This window comes from Anomalospiza imberbis, chromosome 3 (genome assembly GCF_031753505.1).
Source record: "Anomalospiza imberbis isolate Cuckoo-Finch-1a 21T00152 chromosome 3, ASM3175350v1, whole genome shotgun sequence".
NCBI classification, from domain to species: Eukaryota; Metazoa; Chordata; class Aves; order Passeriformes; family Viduidae; genus Anomalospiza; species Anomalospiza imberbis.
The window spans coordinates 7,405,221-7,427,521 of record NC_089683.1 but is presented as its reverse complement, the minus strand read 5'-3'; the positions used below and the strand labels follow the sequence as shown (position 1 = coordinate 7,427,521).

The window sequence follows — 22,301 nt, the reverse complement described above, 5'->3', positions numbered from 1 at the left end:
GGTGATGGCAGAGTTTGAGTCTTTGCTTTTAACTGTCAAGGTGGATCCGTGTCCCCAAAGCTGCTTTTCCTGGGATTGTACTGTCTTATATTATGATTAAATGGCATGCACGTGTCTCAAAATCTCTGTGACCATCCCAGTGCAAATCCTTCCTTTTGCACCCATGCAAAGGGATGAAAACCTGCTCTTAAAACAGTGCAAGGAGCACTGAGTCCATGGCTCCTGTGGTACCCGCTGTGTTGGGCGCCATCACCTGCCTCTTGCCAGGGCTGGTCGTGGAGGCAAGGATGGCCTTCCCTTTCTGCAGTTTGTGTCTGTTTGATGCTCCCTTTAGCGGGGACACTGAAGTGCTTTTGTTTCTCTGTTTCTTGTGCCTATCCCCGGCTGCAGAAGATGCTGGATGAGTGCCAGGACAGGCGGAGCTGCCAGTTCCTCGTCAACAGCCGGCTGTTTGGGATGGATCCCTGCCCTGGGACCGGCAAGTACCTCCTCGTGTGGTACAAGTGCAGGCCAAGTAAGTAGTTCTCTATCAAATCTGTTTGCTCTGTTGAGACCAAAGCATTTTCGTACTTAATACTCACCAGAGAGGCTTTCTAGGACTTCTTCCTCCCTTCTACCTCTATTTCCAGTGTAAGAAAACTCCCAGTGTGGAGCATTTCCCCTTTCCCCCTCACTTGCTGCCCTGCTGGGATGCTCCTGCTCTGCCTCCTTCCTGCTTGCCAGCAGCCCCAGGTCCGGCTGGTTCTGCAGGTGCCAGTGCCAGCCTTTGCCAGCGTTCAGCTCATGCTGTCACTGGTGGGTGGGCTCCTCCTGATCCCACCCGCAGCCATGCTCCTGTCCTGGTGGGTAGAAGGACTTGTCCCCTCTCTGCCGGCCCCTCCAGGGGCAGCGGGAGCTCCTTGCCTGGGCAAAGTCTTCCTGAGCTGGGTACCTCAGGCAGGCCCTGGTGGTGGTGGTGTGACTGGAGCCTCACCTGCCCACACCATGCCAGAATCCAGCTTTTAATTGCTCCCAGATCAGGCTGAGAAATGTTACGCTGTGTTTTGCATGATCTCATTAGCTGTGTTTAAATTAATTGGGGCTGGATACTGGCGGGGCAGTCATGCATGCTGTGGAGGAGTGAGCCCAGAGCAGCTTTGGCTCAGGACAACCAACACCCTCTTGGCCAATTCCTGGCCCCAGCAGGGGAGTTAGCACAGCCGAGACACCATTCTCCATCCGGGCTTTGGAAGCAGATACATTATTTTGGAGACATGTCATGTTTGATGTAGACAAACTGTGCCCACTGATGTCAGCTGGAGAACAGGACCCGTTTCTATTTGAGCACAAGTCTGATGAGGAGCATCTGAAGGAGCTGGGGTGTTTAGCCTGGAAAAAGCAGGCTCAGGGAGGACCTTATCACTCTACAACCACCTGAAAGGAGGTTGTACCAAGGTGGGGGTCACTCTCTTCCTCCAAGTAATAAATGATATAACAAGAGAAAATGGCCTCGGGATGCACCAGGGGAGGCTTAGGTAGGATCTAAAAACTGGAAAAATCTCTTTACTGAAAGGATGGTCAAGCATTGGAACAAGCTGCATTTCCAAGGGAAGTGGTGGAATCTCTGTGGTTGGGAGTATTCAAAAGTGTGTAGATGTGGTGCTTAGGGACATGGTTTAGCAGTGGACATGGCAGTGCTGGGTGACTTGGTGATCTTAGAGATCTTTTACAGCCTTAATGATTCTATGAATTAACTGGACATGGCAATTAGTCTGGACATAGCATTTCAGACCAGCCTCAAGGTTTTTAGATAACATAACTAACATGGCCCCAGCATCACATCACCAGTATTTTTGGGGGATAAGCCAAAAAAGGGAAAGTTTTCACAGGAAAGAAAAACAGATCTGGCTTCAGAAAAGGTTTAAAACAAAAGCAGAAACATTCAGACTGCCAGCAGCAGTACAGAAGACTTATTGCCCCAGCAGGCAGAGACCTGTGCTAATGAAGTGAAGGGATCTGGCCAGATCTGTGTGAAATTCAAATCAGAAGTAGGTAATGAAGCACCTGCATTTGTTGTGGGATTTTCATGGGCGATTGTAACATCCCTTGTTGGGTGAGAAATGCATCTCTTCCAGAGGAGTGATTAGCAGGGTGTTCTGACAAGTCCTCCTCAACCTGCTGGGTTTGTATCAAAGCTCACGTGAAAAATCTGACTATTGAGGCCTGTGCTGAACTTCTGAAGGTACTTCAGGACCCATCTGTGCATTAATATTTATGTCTTGGCATTCTTTGCTAATTACAGATATAGTAGAAAAGAAGGAGTTTGTCAGAGTGTAGAGTAGTTGATTTTCCTGAAAGAGAGCAGGGGAAGCTGCTCAAAAACATTTCCTCAAGACATTTTTCAGGCTCAAATTTTGCAGAGTGAAACAGGGTAATCTGACAGAAATTATTGTTTCTTAGTGATTGGGCAAACTTTTAATCAGAACCAACTAGATTGCTAACAACGTTTGAAATACGTGAGAATTAGCCCAGAGATACCAGGTCACAGTCAGGTTTTCCCTGGTGATTCAAAATGTTAATTTTGAGTCTCACAAACAGTATCTAGTGCTGTTGTGAGTTCAATAAGCCTTTCCACCTTTCTATAGGGAGAAGGCTAATGAGGGGACTGAGTAATGATGCATTCATAAAATGTGAAATATAGGACCATAAGAAATTTTGGTGGGTTTTTTGGGTTATTGACTATTTGAATATTGTTTATCAGCTCTAAGTAAATATATGCTTCAGAGCTGAACCCCAAGATTGTGGTCCTATGAAGTGTTGAGCTGCTCCAGAAAGTGTGAACACACCGAGCTGTAATCAGAGTCCTTGTGAAGAGCTCACTGCCTGATTTGAGTCATAACTTTATCAAAAGACAAATACAATTTTTTTGGGTTCTGTTTCTGAATTTGTCTTTCTTAACAGCAGACATAACCTATTTAAGGTCTGAATTGTCTTGAATTGATAGGCATATCTCTTTGTTTTTGTTGCTTATTGAGGGAGCCTGTTATGATCCTGTCACAGAGTGTGAATTTTCTTGTATACAGGTGTTAGAGGCACTTTGGGAAGTGGCCTGCAGAGTTTGGACAGGACATCTTTAATATAAAATAAGAACGCACAAGCTCCTTCATTGTCAGAGTCATGCTGAAACCTCAAAGGGCCTCTGAATAGAGGTAGTTATTCAAAGAGAAAGACTTCCTTGAAAGAAAGCAAAGCTAAAGTTAGTGGCATTTGCTTGTACCTTTGCTGAGGAATTAAGAGATGGTGCAGTCATCCCCTCGAGCCACTGTCACTGCAGTTTTGTCTCCCTGACATTCCCCTGCGTTTGAAATCGAGTGGTTCCGATGCTCGTTTGCTGTGTGGGGTTCATGCACAAGGCAAGGTGCTATTTTGGTTTCTCATGGACAGAATTTCAAGGAGATGGAGGACAGTAAATCAAGCTGAAACTGAAAGACAAAGATTTTTCAGATGGTGGGGCTCTGGAGAGCAGGCAATGAGGGGATGTCTCCTGTAGTCATCCCTCAGAGACTGCTCTTGCTGGAAGCAGGAAAAACTTGTGCAGAGGTGTTGCAGCTCACCTCCTGTAGAAATTAAAATAAGTAGTTTGGAGAAGTGCATGCTTACCCAGAAGCAATGAGGAATGAATTTGCTTGTGTGTTTTTTGGGAAGCCTTGTGCTATTCATGGTCTCCTCTAATCCAATAGATGGATCTAGGATCTAATGGACACTCATATTGCATGTAGTGGACTCAGATATGTGCATGGAACTACTTTTAAGTGTCAGGAGTTTGGCGGTCCTGTGAATTCTCTATATCTGTAAATAAATAAACACACTGTATGTGTATTTATATGTGTGTACTTTTAATTTTAAAGATTAGGATGTTTAAGGAGATCAGAAATGTTCAATAAAATACTCTATTCTCTCTCAGTTTGGGGCAAGGGAGATTTACTTAAAACTACCAAGTTTCTTGGGGGCCAAGGTTCATCAAAGTATAGAGAAGCTTAGATTTTATTTTTAGTTGATGTGGTGGTGTTCAGTCAAAATTTGGATTCAATGATCTTGGTCTCTTCCAACCTCAATGATTCTATGGTTTATTTCTCTATACCATGTGTACCTTAGTTTCTAATGTGCACGACCCTTTGGGGAGATGGTCAAAGGCACAGTACAGGTCTCAGCAGAGCACAGCTTGTGCTTCTTCACTTGGAGGTGCCTCTGCAAATCCTCCTGCTGTCCACAGGCTCAGCAGAGCCCCTGCAGGCTCCCTGCAGCTCAAGGTGGGGATGTGCTGCTGTAACACTGAAACCTGGAATTGTTCTCTCCTAGTGTAGATGCACTTTGGCATTTAGCACTGGCCAGAGATGGTTTCCAGTGGGAAGTCTGGGTATGGGCACCTTGTTTTAGAAGCTGAAAAAGTTGATGAAAATAGTGGTCCCCACATCAGTGGGCCTCAGTGGCGGGGAATGGGTGCATTCAATTTATCAGGGCCAATGTATCCTGAGATCCACATCCAAAGCACATTGAAGCCTAAGATCAAACCCTGAACACAGAGGGGACTTAAATCTCCAGGGTACCTTTCAGGATCATTAAAAAATTGCACATAAATCCAATTATTTCCCAGGTAACATGCTGATTTGATTTAGACCCATTAAGTGTAATTACCGGGTGGGCTGAAGGAACAGATAATTAGAGGGAATTGACATACTATTTAATTGGTCTAACATGAATTCCCTCTAACTGAAACCTGGATTCACCAATATTATTCAAACAATTCAGTGTTTGTTCATCCCCCTCACTTCAGAGACAGAGAACCGTGTAAGATCGTATGTTATTGTAAGCTAGGGAATATTTGCTCCGTGTGCCAGACTTTCTGGAGGGGCTGTGTGATCTAATCCTGGCTGGGAACAGGATCTGTGGGGCTGTCCAAGTCATGCTGAAGAAATAACTTCAGCTCTCTGCATCCCAGCAATACCACTGCAGCTGATTTTATTTGGTTTGGTCTTTGGTGGGCTATTGCACCAGCAGAGATTCATCTGCCCCTGCACAGCAGCTCTTTGCCTGTTGTGGCTTTTTGTTTGGTTGGTTTTTTTTTTTTTTTTTTTTTTTTTTGTGGCTTTGCTGTTTCAGAAGTGTCAATGCTCCTGAACAAAATGGAGACATAAATGTTTGCCCTGCTCTGCAGAGGGAATACTTAGGATGAGATGTGTTGTCTGAGTGGCCATTTCAGGCAGTGCTGTTGAGAAAGGAGATGGCTCCTACCTTACTTATTTGACTTATTCCATGAGACCCCCACATAGTGCCTTTCTTCTGTGTCCTCCTTTGCCATTGCCACACTGGATGAACTGATTCCTTCTCAGCTCTGAAGAGCCTAAAGCTGCAGCTTCCCATAAAATGCTAGTGATATTTTCCCACTTTTCTCTTGGGCAGTTACTACTTTAGCTTATGACTTCAAGGACTCTGGGAGGGAATAACCTACATCCAATGTTTTTTTTAAAAATATTTTTATTTTTATTTCATTTTAAAATGCTGAGTGAAGCAGTTGGATGTGACAATTGAAGGATGGTGAATATGAAGCTCCTCTGTACTAAGCATCCCAGTGATGTAACAAAGTGTAAATCCAAACTTTGCTGCTCTACCTTCTATTCACAAATGTACGCCTGAAGCCTTTGAAGTTTCAGAAAGTCTGGATTGTGACCTAGGCTCCAATTTCAGCTCAAATCCCTCTGTAACAATACAAAAACTTATTTGGGAAAGGAACATCAAGGCTCTGAGAAATGTATCTGGGAAGGAAACGTTTCCTGGCAAAGTGTGGAGTGCCAAAAGTTTGCAAGGTGTTAGGAGGAGGAAAGGGGATGAGGGAGGTCACTTTGTCCTGGTTTTGAACCTGTAGCTTGGATTTATTGAAAAACCTTTGGGCTGAGAATTGACTGGACACATGTTTTGAGGACAACAGGCTTTCATTCTCTTCACCATAGATTTGATAAAATGTAAGATAAAAATGTAACAAGAGCATTTATTTCTTGTGGAAAGTCAATGACTGATTTTCAAACATGGGGATGACCTAAAGTCCTTACCAAAATCTTACTCAGATTATTTTTCTTAACAGCCCCAGGCAGCTTTAATTAGAAAGCAAATTAATTTAAAAAACATTTAGGAATTAATCCCATTACGATCACCTTCTGATAAAAGTGTCATATTCAGATTTATGCTCTATATCATACAGTGACAGCACTGCCATTGTGTGTCCTAGGAGTGTCTGCCTTATGGTGAAGATGTGCAATTTTTTTTTGCCAGGGAAACAGCAGAATGCCATTAGTGTTGCCAGAGCTATTCCAGCTATCAAAGAGCGGTGAAGAGTCCTGCTTCATGTTGTGATTTCATGTCTTTTGGTGAAATGGTCAGGTCTGCTCATCAGATTTCAGCTAAATTGGCCAAAAAGTATTGAAAGGGCATTTTGGAAGGACCACCTAGGCTTGCAGTGAGTGCCTCTTGTTCAACCTTTAATTTTCTTACAGCCCATTCCTCCAGTATTGAATCCTCTGTGGGCTTTGCTATTGGCTTTGCTTGGCTGAGGATTGAATCTTTTCTATTAAATTCAGTGAACACGGCCTGAAAAGCCACATCTCATGACACATCCTCAAGGCTTGCATTCCAGAGACAGAATTTGCAAAACGCTGTGAGCAAGAGCAGAGGGCTATAGAAAGTACAGAGGTTTTGTGGAAGTTTAAGATGCGAGCAAAGAAGGACCTAAATGTATTCCTGGTCGCTTTAATGCTGGTGATTGATTTTAGTGCTGGGATAGAATGGTAATTCAGTGGTCATCAACCCTTTCAGAAAAGCACTAATCTTCATCAGACAGTTTTATTGGTGGCAAGAGAAGTTCACTGTATTGTTTGCTGCATTGCTTTTTGGTGGGCCAGGCTTCCCAAAGCAGCGTGATGGAGCTGGGGATGTTTAATGGGCACATCCCCCTGGCCCAGCCACAGAGGCAACAGAACGAGCCTTTTGCCTCCTGCATTCACCAGCTCTCTCTTGATTATCTGTATTAGTTCAAAACTGTTAAGGTGATTCAGGGAGTGGAAATTTATAAGGGCAATAAAACCTCAGGCAGCAACCGCTGTGGTGCTGAAAAGGTGTAAATAAAGGAACGTTGTAAATAACAGAGGACAGATCTATCAGCCCACAATTGGGGCAGAGAAATGTTAATGCTAATGATTAATATTGTTTTAAGCTGTTGATGCACAGAGATTTTCAGGAGCTGTCAAATAGCCCTATCTCTGTAGCACATTAATCACTTGACTGCCAGGAAGAGGATTAACAGGAATATGTGATTCCAGTGTCAGCAAATGCAGAGATTATTGTTGGTTTAATTATAAATATGATTGCAATATTAATATAATATATTAACTAACATAATAAATGGAAATATGATATTATCACTAATGTAATGATATTACAGTCTTTTTATTATAATCATAATTTCCTGATCCTGCAGGCAATGAAACTGCTGCTGGACCTTGGAGAGTTAAAAAAATCCCATTTCTCTTTCAAACATAATCAGTCAGCCCTGATTGACATAATAAGGAGGCAATGAAACCATAATGTTTCTTACTATGAAGACATAAGGATTCCCTTTGCTGGATCAGGTCTCCAGTATCCAGATGTGAACCACTAAAAAAGAAATTCTGAAATCTGCCCAAATTGTATAAATGCTAGAGCTGTGATTTCTACAGATCCTCTTTGTCCATTGTCATTTAAGTTTTCTGTGGGTCGGGGAAAAAACCCCAACAAACCAGGGATAGCAATACCCTTTTTTAAGCCATCAATTTTAAGTGAAGGAAAAGGAAGAGTTGAACTTCCAGTGCTGTGATGGGTGAGTCAACAGCAGCGCCAGGAGGAGCTCCCCATGTTTCTATGTTCCTCCTTTGAGGAGATCCAGCCCATCCTTGGGCACTGTGGCACCTGTGGTGCCTTTCTGTGCTGAGGGCAGAGGCTGTGTGGTGCCTGGTCCTGCAGGTGTCATAAATGGCTTTGGCTGCTGGCAGGGGCAAAGTGATCACGGAGTCTTCTCAGAAGATCCAGGAGTGTCCTTGGAGAGATTAACTGGAACACAGGGAAAGCAAGTTGTGAAAAATGGAGCACATAAGTCTAAATCCCAACACAGTTCTACTATGGTAGAGGTTTGCAAGCTCTGAACAACAGATTTCAAGATTTTCTGGTGTACTGGTGAAGAACTGAGATGAAAAGTGTGTCCCAGAAACCATATTCTTAAAAGCAAACTGAGATGCTGCAAAGGTTATCTTCTTGGAAGTTTGGATCTGTTGTATTACTCCACAGATTAAACTGTGAGTGTAGAACTCACAGAACAGATAAGTAAATTTATATAGCACTTCTGCAGAAGGTCCTATATATGGACTTATTCAAGACTGAAAATATAGACCAATTGTTCTCCTCAAATAAATACCTTTTAGGAAAAAAAAGGCAAAAAAAAAAAAGCAGAAGAAAAAAGGCAGAGAAGAGTAAATCTTCTCTGGGGTATTGTTATGGTAATAAACTCTTTCAATTGCTGTGCATTTCCACATTATTTTTTCAATATCTGTCCTACACTTGGTTTGCAAATTAACTACACATTTTTTAAAACAGGTATCTCCTGATATTTTCAGTGTTTTATCATACTAATGGTATATCAAGCTCTTTTAACTTACACATTGATTTTTCTGACTACCTCAAAGGCACTGGAGGTTGTCACCTATTCATGTATCTGTGAACTGGGACTTCTAAAGCATCCATGATGAATTTTGGAAATTTTATTACTAAATTTCTCCCAGCTACATTTTTTTTTTTTTATTTCTTAGGCAAAGCCATTGAGGGAATACTGTGTATTTAATTATTTAGGACAGTTGTGAACTAGCTTTTAATCTAGTAGACCTCATTTTCCCATATTGTATACTCTAGGCAACCCAGTGGGTTATATGTAAAAATATCAACCAAGTATCCTTTTAATGTTCCTGTGTCAGAATTATTATCACCATTATTTTAACGTCTGGAGAAGACTGTTTTAATGATATAAGACTAGATTCTCCCTTTCAGCTATTTTAATAATAACTTTAGCAGCATTACTCCAGATTTATACAACCACTGGAAGAGCAGAACAAAACTGCTGTGAGCAGTGGTGCTAATGAAGTCTTTTCCCTTATACATCTTTAAGCTACTTTTCCTCAGTGCATGTCTCTCATCTTTTCACTGGAGTACAAAATTTTGGCTGTGCTTCCCATGTTGCCTCCTATAGTGTAGCTAGTCTCGATTTAAGTCCATGATAGCTGGCCAAGTTTACAGTTTATTAGTTGGCTGCTTTACAGGTCATAAATCCATGCTGCTTGACTGGTGGGACAGTGCAATGATTACAACCAGCTTTGGCACTGGTTTGGCTCTCTTCTGAAATTGGCTACCAGTTCTTAAAAAATGTACAGGGACTTCACTACATTTGTCATCTCGATGTTTCTGTCAAATTTCACTGAACTTTAGCCAGCAGGTCTTTGGAAGCAGGACTAACAAATGGTGAGGCAGAGGCTTAGGCAGCAGAGCACCAGTAAGCCATAGCTGCTTCAGAAAATCAGTCCAATTTCAGTAAGGGAAGAAATGGGGAGAGAACTAAATTTGTCCTGGGGTCCCAGGTGTTATTTTTAACTCCTATCTCATAGTCTAGTGCACATATTTTGATTTTTTCCTTTTTTTTTTCTTGTTAGATAACCATATACCTCTCTTTGTCCAACAGGAAAGTGCAATAGGTGCATCTGAACTCTACTTTGGAAATTAAATGTAGCAGTTAATTTGCAGCACTGCCAGCCTTTTCACAACAGAATATAAAAGGACAACTATTTCAGACTAATGAAAGTGACAGTGGGGAGAGGTGCCTTTTAAACACTGCAAATTGGATAGGTGCATCAGGAGAGTAATTTTAAAGGGATCTGACAAGGTCATTTGCAAAGAACAATCTTCCTACTTGTCGAAAGGGTTTCAGGCCTCCAAAACTTGGCACTCTTGAGTTTTCAGGGTACTTTTGAAGTTGGCAGGCTGCCTGTTTAATATAATTCTGGACTGTCATCCGAATTGTATCTTTCAGAGTTTCAGATTATCTCCTGTAGAAGTAAGTGGTGCATGCCAGGTTGCTGAGGCTGGCAAACTTCAGTTCTTAAAAATTAAATGAGACCATCTTCACAAAAATTTTCTCAAGGGAAAATTGAACTGAAATAATGTTAAAAGATATTTCCATGCAAATGTATGAATTTGTGACACTAGCTTTTTTTTTTTTTTTTAATTCTCCAAATTAAAGGTAAAATCCTTTTTAGATTTCTTTGGAATGAGGGAGTCACCAGGTAGCCCACAGTAAAATCCTTGTGGGGGAGTGTTAGTGAGGGCTGTACTCGAGGGCTCTGGAGGCCTTTTTTGTCCTTGAAAGGTTTTCTCCACCCAACCCCGCCTAAGGGAATGTTGACTGGATTTATATGGATTTATTCAAATTCTGATATGAACAGAAAGTTCTCAGTAGCAGCAGAATCACATGGAATAGAAGGAAACTCTGGAACTCGGGCTATGAAGTGCATGTCATAAGTAAAATTAGAAGAAAACAGAAAAGAAAGGAGCCACAGTAATGTGAACTGGTCTAAATAGTTGGCTTTTGCCATTGGGAGAAACTTCTGATCTTTGTTGACTTGTCCCTGATAGGATGAGGGGGACTGTCTTTAAACCACATATCTAATCTAAATCTACTCTTTAAAGGAGGGTAGACTCAGATTGGATATTAGGGGGAAATCCTTCACACTGAGTGTCGAGACACTGGCACAGAGAAGCTGTGGCTGCCCCATTCCTGGAAGTGTTCGAGGCCATGTTGGATGGGGCTGTGAGCAACTTGGGATAGTGGAAGGTGTGCCTGCCCGTGACAGGGAGTTGGAATGGGATGATCTTTAAGGTCTCTTCCATGCCAAACCATTTTAGGAATCTATGAATCTATGATTTACATTCAGGGTCTTGAAGGCCAGAACCTGCTTTCAAAGCACAATAGAGGATAAAATACTGGAATAATAAATGATTTCTTCAAATGAAAAATAAGTAAATATATAACATAGGAATAGAAACATGGGGAAAAGCTTTGAAGTGGTGCACTGACTGGAAAATACTCTTTAATACAATTGTCTTCTTCTCTGCAGGGTGTAGTAGCAGTGAATGCTGTCCAAGGCACCTTTGCTCTCACTGTTTTGTGATGCACTCCCTTATTTTCATTTAGGGATGGACTTAGTTCTACTTAACCCTAAAAGTATTCTCTATATTTTACAGAAGTTCCTGGAAATTTGCTGATTGTGAAGAAAAAGAAAATATAAAAACAGGGGTCACAGGTTACTAGGAAGGGTACTGGATGGATATCTCCAAGATGAGCTGTTCACAGGCAGTCCTGTGCACAGCACTCTTATACAAGGATGCTGCTTAGAGATGTCTGTCCTAGTTTTTAAAACAGGCTCCCTGTTTTCCAGTGGTCAAGCTTAAGGGAACCTTTTGGGAGACTGAAGTACTTGGAAACTCATTTTCCCAGTTCCCATAGAAGAGATGGAAACAGGTTCTCACTATACTCATCTCTCACATGATTAACAGGATTGCTAGAACAACTTGCCCAAGGAAGTTGTTATGTCTCAATCCTTGCAGATGTTAAAAGCTTGAATGGATATGGCCCTCAGCCACCTGCTGCTCTAGTTGAGACTGGTCTGAACATGGGGATTGGCCCAGGCCTTCTCCAGAGGTGCTTTCTGTCCTCAGTGACTCAGTGAATTATGGTCTGGAATGACTACATCCACAGTAAGAAGTTCAAATTTCCATGGTTAACCCTTACTTTGGCTTCTCTCTTTAGGCTGACACAAAAAATTGTTGTGGTAGCTTTGCAATGTAAGTATTCTGTATAGACGTGCTGAAATCACCAAAATCTCACCACATGCGTTATCACCATCTTTATTATTCGGGGATGGTTTCCAGTGGCCATAATAAAATTTTGTTGAATTTTAACTGGTGGCTAAAAGGTGGTGTATTCCACTTGTGCATCTCAGCTGTTCCACTTTACAATCAATCCATGCCTGACAGCTGCAGTAGGAGCTGGAGGAGGGAAGAGTGACACGAAGCACTGGAGGTGTGCCCACCATTACTCATGGAGAGAGTGGCTGGAAGAGAGTTCTCCCTATGCCCTTTTTCACAGACCAGCACAAACCATCATCCAGTAGTTAAATATAGCTATTTGTCAGCTAAAGGGAATTAGGTGATGGTGGAATAGGTGGATATAATGAACAGTTATGAGTTTCAAGGCAAAAAATGTTCTTTGTTTTGAGTGGCATGGACAGGAACATATAACAAAGCTGGGATGAAAGTGAGTGAGGCAAATATTGGGTAAAAGAGAAATTACTGGCTGAGATGGTATCCAGTTTGGTTCTCAAGTGACATCTTGGGTGCAGTCATGTTAATTTAACAGTCATAACCTATATAAGAAAAACTTCTATGGGAAACAATCCTGACCTGATAAGGAATTGGGGAAAGCATCTCTGTTTCCTACAAATTCCCTTTCTTTGCTCAGATCCTCAATTCTAAGATTTAAATCCTTTAGAATTTTGGGAAGAAAACAGATTTCTCTTTACATGTATTTCCAGCTCTTTCATCTGGGAAATAGGGTCAGCTATTATGCACTGATTAAGTGAAGTATGAATACTTCGATAAGCAAATTTCATAATTTTATCCTCAAGTTTTGTTAAAAAATCATTTTAGGCGAGGTGAACCTCTGGCATTGATTAATTTCATCATTTTGTTAGAAGCAAAATATCTTTAGGAGCTTTTATGTCTAAGTTCTCATGGAGATTGAGGCAATTGACATTTAGTTTTGAGTTTCCAAATCAAGATAATTCAGAAAACTCTTGTGAGCCATAAGTGAAAATGTTCTTAAGATACTGGATAAATGTAATTGCTAATGGTCGTACAGGTTAATATTATTGTACAGATCCAATAATTACTAAAGGTCTTCTTATTGACTTTACTGTTTGAGAGGGACCATTTTTCTATTAGAAACATTTATAACTGTTTTCCTGTAATTGTCCAAGCTAAGTTACAATTGTGTCATATAATGACCTTTAAAAACGTGTCTAGAAAAGCCTGCAGCTGTTCCCTCCTTGGGTTCTCTCTACCGAGTTATATTTAAGCCAGTGTCTCTGAAACCAGGCAGTAATAAAAGGGATATTATCCTTAGCAAATATCTTAATCATGGTAAATCTCTGTTGCCCTACAAATGACTGCATGGGGGATTAGAGTGGAGTAAGCCATTTGCTGAATATCACTGCCACCTTTCCAAGGCCATTTAAGCGTGTTTAATTTTTCAGGGTGAAACATGAAACCCACTAATACAAATGTTTGCATTTGGCCTGAATTATATCCAGACTGTAACAGTTAGAGCAGGCTTAGGACTAGATTGTGAGTGATCTGTAGGAGGCCAGTTCTGCTTGGGAGAGTGAGAGAGAAAAATGCATTTTTGTTCCCAGTCCCAGCTCTCTTATGTCATTTACGCTGCCTCACTTCTTTTCAATATTTATGTAAGGCTATCATGGGAAGTACCAGTAAATATATGGATGATGCTTAGCTCTCTATTTTTATAATATCAATCCTTACTGTCTTCCAGTGCCTGGGAGCCATGAGTGTCTGACTTGGGTTCCTCCTGGCTAAAATGGAGGTGACAACACTATGAAGTACAAAATACTTTCAGGGAGTTGTGTCCTCCATTGCATCACTTCCTATGTGTTTATGCAGATTTCTATCAGGTTGCCCAGAAACACTGAGGCTCCCTGTTTTCCAGTGGTCAAGCTTAAGGGAACCTTTTGGGAGACTGAAGTACTTCTGTGCATTTCATGCTTTCTTTTTTTCCCTTTCTTTTAACAAAGCAGTGTCTTCTCTCTCTGCCTTCCCAGGCAAGAGCAACCCTAGCCAGTGTGGACTCAGCCAGAGCCTTGGGAACTGGCAGCTCCAGGAGGTGTTTCCTGGGGCAGAATTCCGTGACTGTGAGATGACACCTGTGTCAGGTGGCACAGCCCTCTTACTTCACACTGCAGTGTGCTTGGAGCACATCACCCACGAGCTCCCCTTGTTCCCAAGGAATCTGCACTCGGGTTCACCTCCCCAGCCTGATTTCTTGAGCTTTCCATCAGGCAGCTTTCCCCACAAGCCCTGACCACGACTTCCCAGGGCGGCTATGAGGGTCAGAGCTGTGAGAGTGAGAGGCAGTGTTTTTTTGTTCATAGGATCATGGAATCAGAACAGTTTGAGTTGGAAAGGACTTTAAAGACCATCTCGTTCCAACTCACTTGCTATGGTCAGGGACATCTGCTGTCTCAGGTTGCTCACAGCCCTATCCAGCCTGGCCTTGAGCACTTCCAGGGATGGGGCAGGCACAGCTTCTCAGTTCCAGTCCCTCACTACCCTCATAGTAAATAATTTCTTCCTAAAATCCAACGTAAACCTGCCTTCCTCCAGCTTAAGGCCATTCCCCCTTGTCCTTTCACTACATGTCCTTGTGAAAAGTCCCCCTCCAGCTCTCTTGTAGCCCCTTCAGGAAGTGGAGCAAGTTGCTGCTGATTGTCTCATGGCTGCTGGACTGATCTTCAGCAAAGGTGTGGATGTCTGTCCATCCCAGTGTTTACTGTGCTCAATGCAATATTCTCTGTTTTTAAATCCCAGGCAAGTTTCCAAATGACGAGACCTGGCTTTGAATGGTCAGCAGAATTTAATAAATATTCTAATGACCCTAAATGAGACCATAGGATATGTGGTTAAGCAGTTATACTTGTTAACTGGGAGATGTAGCTAACAATAACCAAATTGAAAGAGGAAATTGAGTTAGTGCCTGTAAAAAATGAGACATTCACAGTGGACCCTCTCATTACAGACTTCAAAATTATTGTTTTTCTAAACTTAATCACCTATTTAATTTTTCAACCACTTCAGCTAGACACAAGTATTCTTTTCTGTGACAGTGGTTTAACATAAATTATGTATAACTTGTCCTATTGGGGAGTTTGTGTCTATGTGCTTTTAGCTTGAATCTGTGTTTTTCCCTAAGGAAAAAATAAATTCTGTTAAGTGGATAAAGTTTTATTATACTCTGTTAAGTTTTCTACTGTATAGGAAAGTTAAAGCTTTGATTTAATTTCCCTCACAGAAGAAACAAAATTCCTATGGGAGACAATTATAGGTGAAGAGGAAACCCCTTGGTGTGTTCAGTGTGTCTTTCAGATGCTTTCATGGTGATTGTGGATTAAATACCTACATAGATTAAATGGCATTGAATAATAGAACTATTTGGATTAGAAAAGCCCTCTAAAATAAAGTCCAACAATTAACAATTAACAATTAACTATCAAGTCCACCACTGAGTCTTCACAGGTATATGAGGTTTCTCTCTTTTTGTTTATGCTGAAGGTGCAAAGAACTTCTATTTCTGGTTCCAGCCACTGTTTCTTACACTCAGTAGTTGTGGGTTTACCCTCGTAGCTGCTGCTGAGGGATGTCTGCTCTTTGCACAGACTCTCTCATGAAAGAGTGAGGCCTTACTTGTGTCTTCATCTAGAGAGCTGGAGCAGAAAGTGTTTTCACATTCACTAAATATTTTAGAGGTTTAAAAGTTTCTCTGCAGCAGGATAAAAACTAGAAATGTTCAGAGATTTTTGTAAAAAGACTGCAAAGTGTGAAGGAAAATGATGTACTGGAATAGGGTCCAAGGTTAAGCTTCTCAGCTGGACTGAAGGCTCAGAACAGGTTTTTCACATTCCAGTTGATGCTCTTATCACCAGGTAATTGGCTATTTTGAGGAGGCTATTTTTTGGCTTCAAGTAGGAATTTTCAAGTTGAGCGTGAAAAGTCATTTTGTTCTCATGTCTTTCTTTTAAATCAGCATGCCCCTGTTTTGTATATAATGCATGTTTTCTCCATGCAGTTTCTTCTGAAAAAAATCCAATCTAAGGTCTTCCAATCCAAGATCTTCCTTGATCATGGATTAAACCAGATGACCTCCTGAAAAGTCCTCCAACCTAAATTCTTCTATGATTCAGCTTGGAAAGATCACCCTCAATCTCTAATAAGGAGTTACAATACAGTAAAAAATGTCACATGAAGTGCTGAATGCCATGGTTTAAAGACTTAAGTATTAACTTATAAACAAATTATTAGCTAATGTTCTCAGTTGCTGAGTAGTTTTATGCATATGGACTTTGCATAAATTCTCTCATATATATATATATATATATTTACATATACATATATATATAGATAGATATTTGTGTGTGTGTATATGTGTGTGTGTGTGATATTATACACAGAGAGCTGTGTAAGGGAAGGACAAAAGCCAAGCCATGCCTATGCCAGTAAGTGACACAGGGCCAGGGGCATCCCCAGGCACTGGATGATGCTCGTGTGCTCTATGGCACCGCTTTGACCTGGTACAAGTAGAGGCATTCAAGAGGAAATGACTGATCATGCTTGGGATTTTACCATGGGCACAAACCCTTCCCATTTAGCAATCTGGATGCTCTTGTGGCTACATTTCAAATGGTAAATAACATAAGGAAGTGGAAGGTCACTCTACAGAGGCCAGGGAAGTTGAGGTTATATTCCTGGCTGTGCCCTGAGTTGCCTGGATGTCCACAGACAAGCCACTTCTGTTTTTTTAGTCTCTTTATGCCACTTCCATTTTCTTAGTCTCTTTCTTTCAGATGTGCAAATGTCTTGCTGTGAAAACTCAGCTTTTCAAAACAGTTCTTGTTTTCTGTGATATGTTGGCAGGCACACATGGGAAGGGCCTGTTCTAGGTTGGGACCTCTAGAGGTTCCCATAATCCAAATAATAATGGTAAAGACAAGGGAATGACATGTGATTTGTTATGAAATGACCATCCAGTCTCCTTGACAGATGTAAGCTGAGTGATCATTCTGTGTGCACCAGCTTTACAAGAGCAAGAGTGCCCATTTTAAGAAGGATTTGGGGACAAGCTTCTGCATATCTCTGTTTGCAACAGGCAGGAGCAGCTTCCATAATTATTAAATTTAGTACCACTTCTATTGGATCTGCCATGGAAGAATTGCTGTGAAAAAAAAGCCATGGAACATGATTATGTTTGCATTTGAGCTGCTGTGATATAGAATAAATTCCTGGCACACAAAGAGCTGCTTCATGGGTGAGATAGGTTCCTAAAATGGGCTTTTACCTTCCCTTTCCATATTGCCATGTAGAAAACACTCAAATGCCATGCCTCCTCACTTATCTGCCTGCAAAATGAAATTATAGGCTATTTAACAGAACTGACATGCACTGGATTAAAATACTGTTTTAAATGTGTTGATAATGCCACAGAGGGAATGTGTAATGGGGGAGATCAGTGCTCCTGTAGCAAATGCAGTGCTAAGGCTGGGGTTGTGCTAGGGTTGAGGCTGTGCTGGGAGCTGAGGTGCACCCCTGGGCCCACGCCTGGATCAGCTGAGTAATTAAGTGTTTGTTTGCTTTCAGATGAATACAAGAGTAAAGTAGCCTGCGAAGATGACAAGCTGAGGCTGAGCTGTAAGAAGAGCATGGTGATAGCCATTTACTCTGCTATCTTTGGGAGGACACAAGGAGGCAGCCTGGAGTGCCCATACCAAAACCTAGGGATGCCCATGATTGGTAAGCAGGGGAATGGCTTGATGACACACTGATGTGAGCAGGGTGATTTCATTTACTGTCATCACAGCAGAGCTGCTCAGAAAAGCAGGACTTGGAGATGCAACCTGCCATGGTGATGCTCCTGATGTGTGGTACCTTGTCAACCAGCAGTGAGCTTCATCATGAGCACCAAACTGAGGTGCAGCTGTATGTTCTAGCTGAGTTCCCAGGCCACAGACTTTTCACAGATTCATCTGATTATATGACTGAAGGTGCTTGAATTTCTTGTTCAATTTTCTGTCTTTGTAGTAGTTCTTCCACTGAGCCTCTGCCTGTAATATGGAGGAACATATTATCTGGGGATGTCATGTACCATCTGCAGCCACTGAAGCCTTGACATTGCATTTAAACTTTTACTGAAGTTAAAGCAAATTCAAAAAGCAAGTTGTTAAGTTTCATCATGTTATGGTTGGCTTACAGTACCTTCAAGTATCTTCTTTACTCTCAGACTATTAGGGTCTCTTACAGTCATGAGTTAAAGATAAATAATTGAAAAACATTCACTGGAACTTGAGCTGATGTGAAATGACTTTGAATATTTTAGGCTGTGGCAGAAAAAACAACAGTCACAGTATAAAATCTTGTGCTCAGCATTTGTCATAATTCTCTGCAGAACTGAGAGGGAATTAATGGGTTTCCCAAAGGAATTACCTCCAGAGAGGGAAAGACTTCAGAGGAGACTGCACAGGGAACCTTGATCTGATGCTATTTTTTGCCCATGCTGGGATCTGTTCAGCTGTATCTGAGGATCTTTGGCTTCACGGCTGCTGATCCAGTGCCCTTAAGGAGTTAAATGTGATTCAAATGGAAGCATCTCAGTCGAGTGCTTGGCAATATGATACTCAGATGATGGGTGTCAGTAGAAACCCACAGGTGGAATGAGGCCAGTCAGGTTATTTGTGCAGCGTGGCGAGTGTCTTGCTTGTGTAGCTGTGCAAATCTGAGCACTTGTCGCACAGCTGAGTTGTGCAGGGTCTCCTGAGGTGACCAGTGTTCCTGGATGTGCTTCTGTAATCCTCTGGCTGCCAGGCAGCAGAAACCAAAACAGATGTGTGTGGTGGGTTAGCCTGGACCTCTTTGGTGTGGTGTTTGGGATGGGCTGAGTCTGTGCACTGGTTCCTGTGGTGGTTGTGCTGCTGGGTGAGAACTTACCAAGTCAGTGAATCAGGATGGGTTTCTGGAGCAGACCTGAGCACCCCACTCTGTTGTCCTTGCTGAGAGGGCAGGAACAGGCACCAGCACAGGGACCTGCTCTTCAATGTCAGCATGAAGCAAAACTCTATGTGAAGCCACAAAGGGCAAAGTTTTATTCTTCTTTTCCCAGCTGCAAAATCATGAAACTTGTACTGGCTGAGAGCAGGGTATGTGGGACCAGAAAATGGGACAAGGGGCACAAACAGGGAGAATAAGCAGTGGGGTCTGACAGCAGGGCTGCACGTGCCATAGGATCTCCAGCACCTGTATGCCCTGCTGTTCTTGAACTGGCCTTGTGAGCTCTACAAATTGGGATGTTTGCCCAAGGAAATGAAGTGCCAGATCCTAGAGTGCAGCACAGTCTGCTGCTGGGATGAGGCAGGGCTTTCCTCAAGTGTCAGCTCCTAAATGAAACTGCTTGCGTGAGCAGGCTCTGTACAAGGTAGTGTAATGCCAAGTCAGGGGTGGGAATGCTGAGGAAACTTTACACTAAAAAACCAGCTCAAGGTTTTAAGCTGTGAACAGGTGCTAAAAATGACAGAGTTGTTGGACAGGAGCAAATATCGACATGTTTGGAATTGCTGGGATCTCAAGTATCTTAAGTCAGTCTGGTGCTCCTGGGGTGCTGTGGGAGTCGGTATGTGCTATCCATAAGCGCAAAGGGAAGGTGGGAAGGGTGTCTGGAATGTCTGCTGGCTGCATGACCTGCAGGGCTGGGGAGGAGATGTGAGGAACTCACCATGGAGCAGGGACTGCCCCAGGCTTTCCCAGCCATTTGGGCACTGTGTGTGCCGGGTGAAAGACAGACTCTGGCTGTTGATGTTTCCTTGCATGGAGTGAATTGTGGGGGCGGGGTGAGCTTAACTAAAAGAAAATTGGGGGCAAGCAGAATTTGCCAATTCACCATGCTCCAGCCCTTAAATCCCAGTCATGTTTGGGAGTGGTTGTTCAGGTTTCTTCAGCTACAGCTCATGGATCCCCTTGGCATGAGGCAGTCTCTGCTTGTCACAGCCTTCCCTTCATCTGCCTGTGTGAGCTGACCCAGTGGGGCAGAGCTCCAGTGCTGCAGGAATGGGAAGGTCAGCTCAGGCTGTAGTTTGCACTTCTCTTGGCCTCACAGGAGAAACTGGTACAGGATCCATCCCAAATCTGCAAAAGGCACACTCACACTGTGCTTCCCCATGGCACCCTGCAAGCCTCCCATTCCTGACTCCAGTTACGGCAGTGACGAGCGGGTTGTGCTCCCAGCTGCCATGAGTGATTGTGGGAGCAGCACTCAGGGTCCCCCAGCCTGCTTCAGAAACTGCTCTTCTCATGGGCCTGCCTAGCCCAGCAGGCAGCTCTGTTCCTTCAGGAGCAGGTGGGAATATCACAATTTATAAATCAAAGCTTCTGCTAGCTGGAGAACATTTCCCTGCACGTTTCCACAGCCCTGCAATGTGGGGAGGGCTGCTCCGTGGCAGCCTTTGATCCCAGACATTCACAACAAGCTGATCTTACAAACATGACCATATGAGTCAGACTTTGCAGCAACATCCAGTTCCTGGAAGGCAGAGCCCAGCTATGTTCTGTACACGGGAGATTTATTCTGTTTGAGTTTCATGGGACTGATGATTTATGTCAAGTCTGAGCCTTGGCAAAGGGCATTTTGCTGGGAAGTAGGCCCTGCACAAGTTTGCAGTGATTATTTATATCCTCATAGCCTGAGCTACTTGATGAATGAAGAAGTCATACTTGCCCCAAAAGCGGTGAAGATTATCTTTTCTTCCTCTCCTAATGAAAAACAGTTCAGAAAATTTGGTTCCATTTTTCTTTCTGTGGACAAAATGCACATTTGGATTGAATTTACAAATATACAGCTTTTACAGGTGAGTCTTTTAAAGAACTGAGGTCTAAGATGGGCAGGAGAGATGACCTAATAGAGCATTGCATATGTAAGGTAAACCAATTCAATTTGTGTTGTTTCTGCCTTGAAAAACAAGACCTTGTACTCCTGTAGAAGTGCTGAGGAGATAAAGTCCACTAACAGTGAATTTCCTGGATTCTACATTAGGTGCTCAGCTGGGTTCTGAAGTATCCTGGTGTTGCAGCAGCTATTGCTGTGCTGCTTTTGGGTGATGAAAGATCCCCAAGTTACCCTTCACATGCCATGCCATGCCATGCCATGCCATGCCATGCCATGCCATGCCATGCCATGCCATGCCATGCCAGACACATGCTTTCTCATTATATAATGTCTATGTGAATGTGCTTAGCATCTGTGAAGAGAAAGTTATGGTGGAGAACTTCATCCTATTGCGGTCATGTTAAAATGAAAACCTGTCAGGATCCTCTTTTAACTGGAAACATGCTGAAACTTGTGTCTCTGACCGTAATGGGAAACCCCTGCAAACAGCTGGAGCCCTCCTTGAATGCCTTGGGAACTCTGAAAAGCTCCTAAAAGAATTTGACCTTATTTGTAACTCTCTTAATAAAGCCTCCACTTTGCTGCCAGCATGTGCAGTGAGCACAGACAGAGCATGGCGAGGTCTCAGGGGAAAGGGCTATTTACAAGCAATGAACCATTAATATCCCTCAGCCAAGTGAGCCCTTTGCCCCCTTTTCCTGCTGTTTACAGCTGCCTCTGCCTGCATCTCCAAATGGCTTGTTTATTATGAGAGAAGTAATTTAAAAAATGGCCTTTTTCTACACGTGTCTGAGTGCAAGGTAGTGATCTAATTAGGAGGCTGAGGAGGAAGATCTTAGATATAAAAGGATTACCCTTTTTGTTGCTTAGTGAAGCAACATCTTTGCTAATATTCAGGACACCTGACTCGTTCACATTATTCATTTTTACAGTATCTCCCCCCCGAACCACAGAGAGTGAGATGGATGTGTTCAGCTGACTTCTAACACGGGATCCAGGACTCCTTCTCAAGGACCCCATCTTTCTCCATCATGTATACAAAAAGCCCAAAGCAATTTAAGTGCTCATCCTGCGAAGGAGGAATCTGGGCTTGGTTTTGGAGTCGGTGCAAGATCGTGGGAACTCTGGCTTCTCAGCCTTGCTCTGGGTCCTGGGGTGTGGATTAAGCTGCGACTCTGCTGAGACTGAAATGTCCTTGTCACTTAACATACAAGTTGTGTCCTGTGCCCTGTAAAGGGGAAAAATGAATGTGTTTACAAAGCCCTGAGGAAGCTCAGATGGTCAGTGGCACTCTCTGAGTCATGGGATCTGATAATGGAAGAGCAGAGGAAGGAGTTCAGCAAATGAACCCATGCTTTAGGTGCTCATTCCCTGGCATTTTTCATTCTAATGCAGTGACAGAAGGTGATCCAACCCAGTTTGTTTT

General features: G+C 42.7%; 1 protein-coding gene across 3 annotated transcripts in view; it reads left to right on the top strand.

The window, feature by feature from the left end:
• Nucleotides 1-22,301, top strand: part of EVA1A (eva-1 homolog A, regulator of programmed cell death) — a 201,514-nt gene that overhangs the window by 66,116 nt on the left and 113,097 nt on the right. For all 3 annotated transcript variants that reach the window (XM_068183309.1, XM_068183310.1, XM_068183311.1), the window contains exons 3-4: nucleotides 391-514; nucleotides 17,584-17,736. In XM_068183309.1, the coding sequence (XP_068039410.1) occupies nucleotides 391-514; nucleotides 17,584-17,736 (277 nt within the window). The remainder of the gene's footprint in view (nucleotides 1-390; nucleotides 515-17,583; nucleotides 17,737-22,301) is intronic.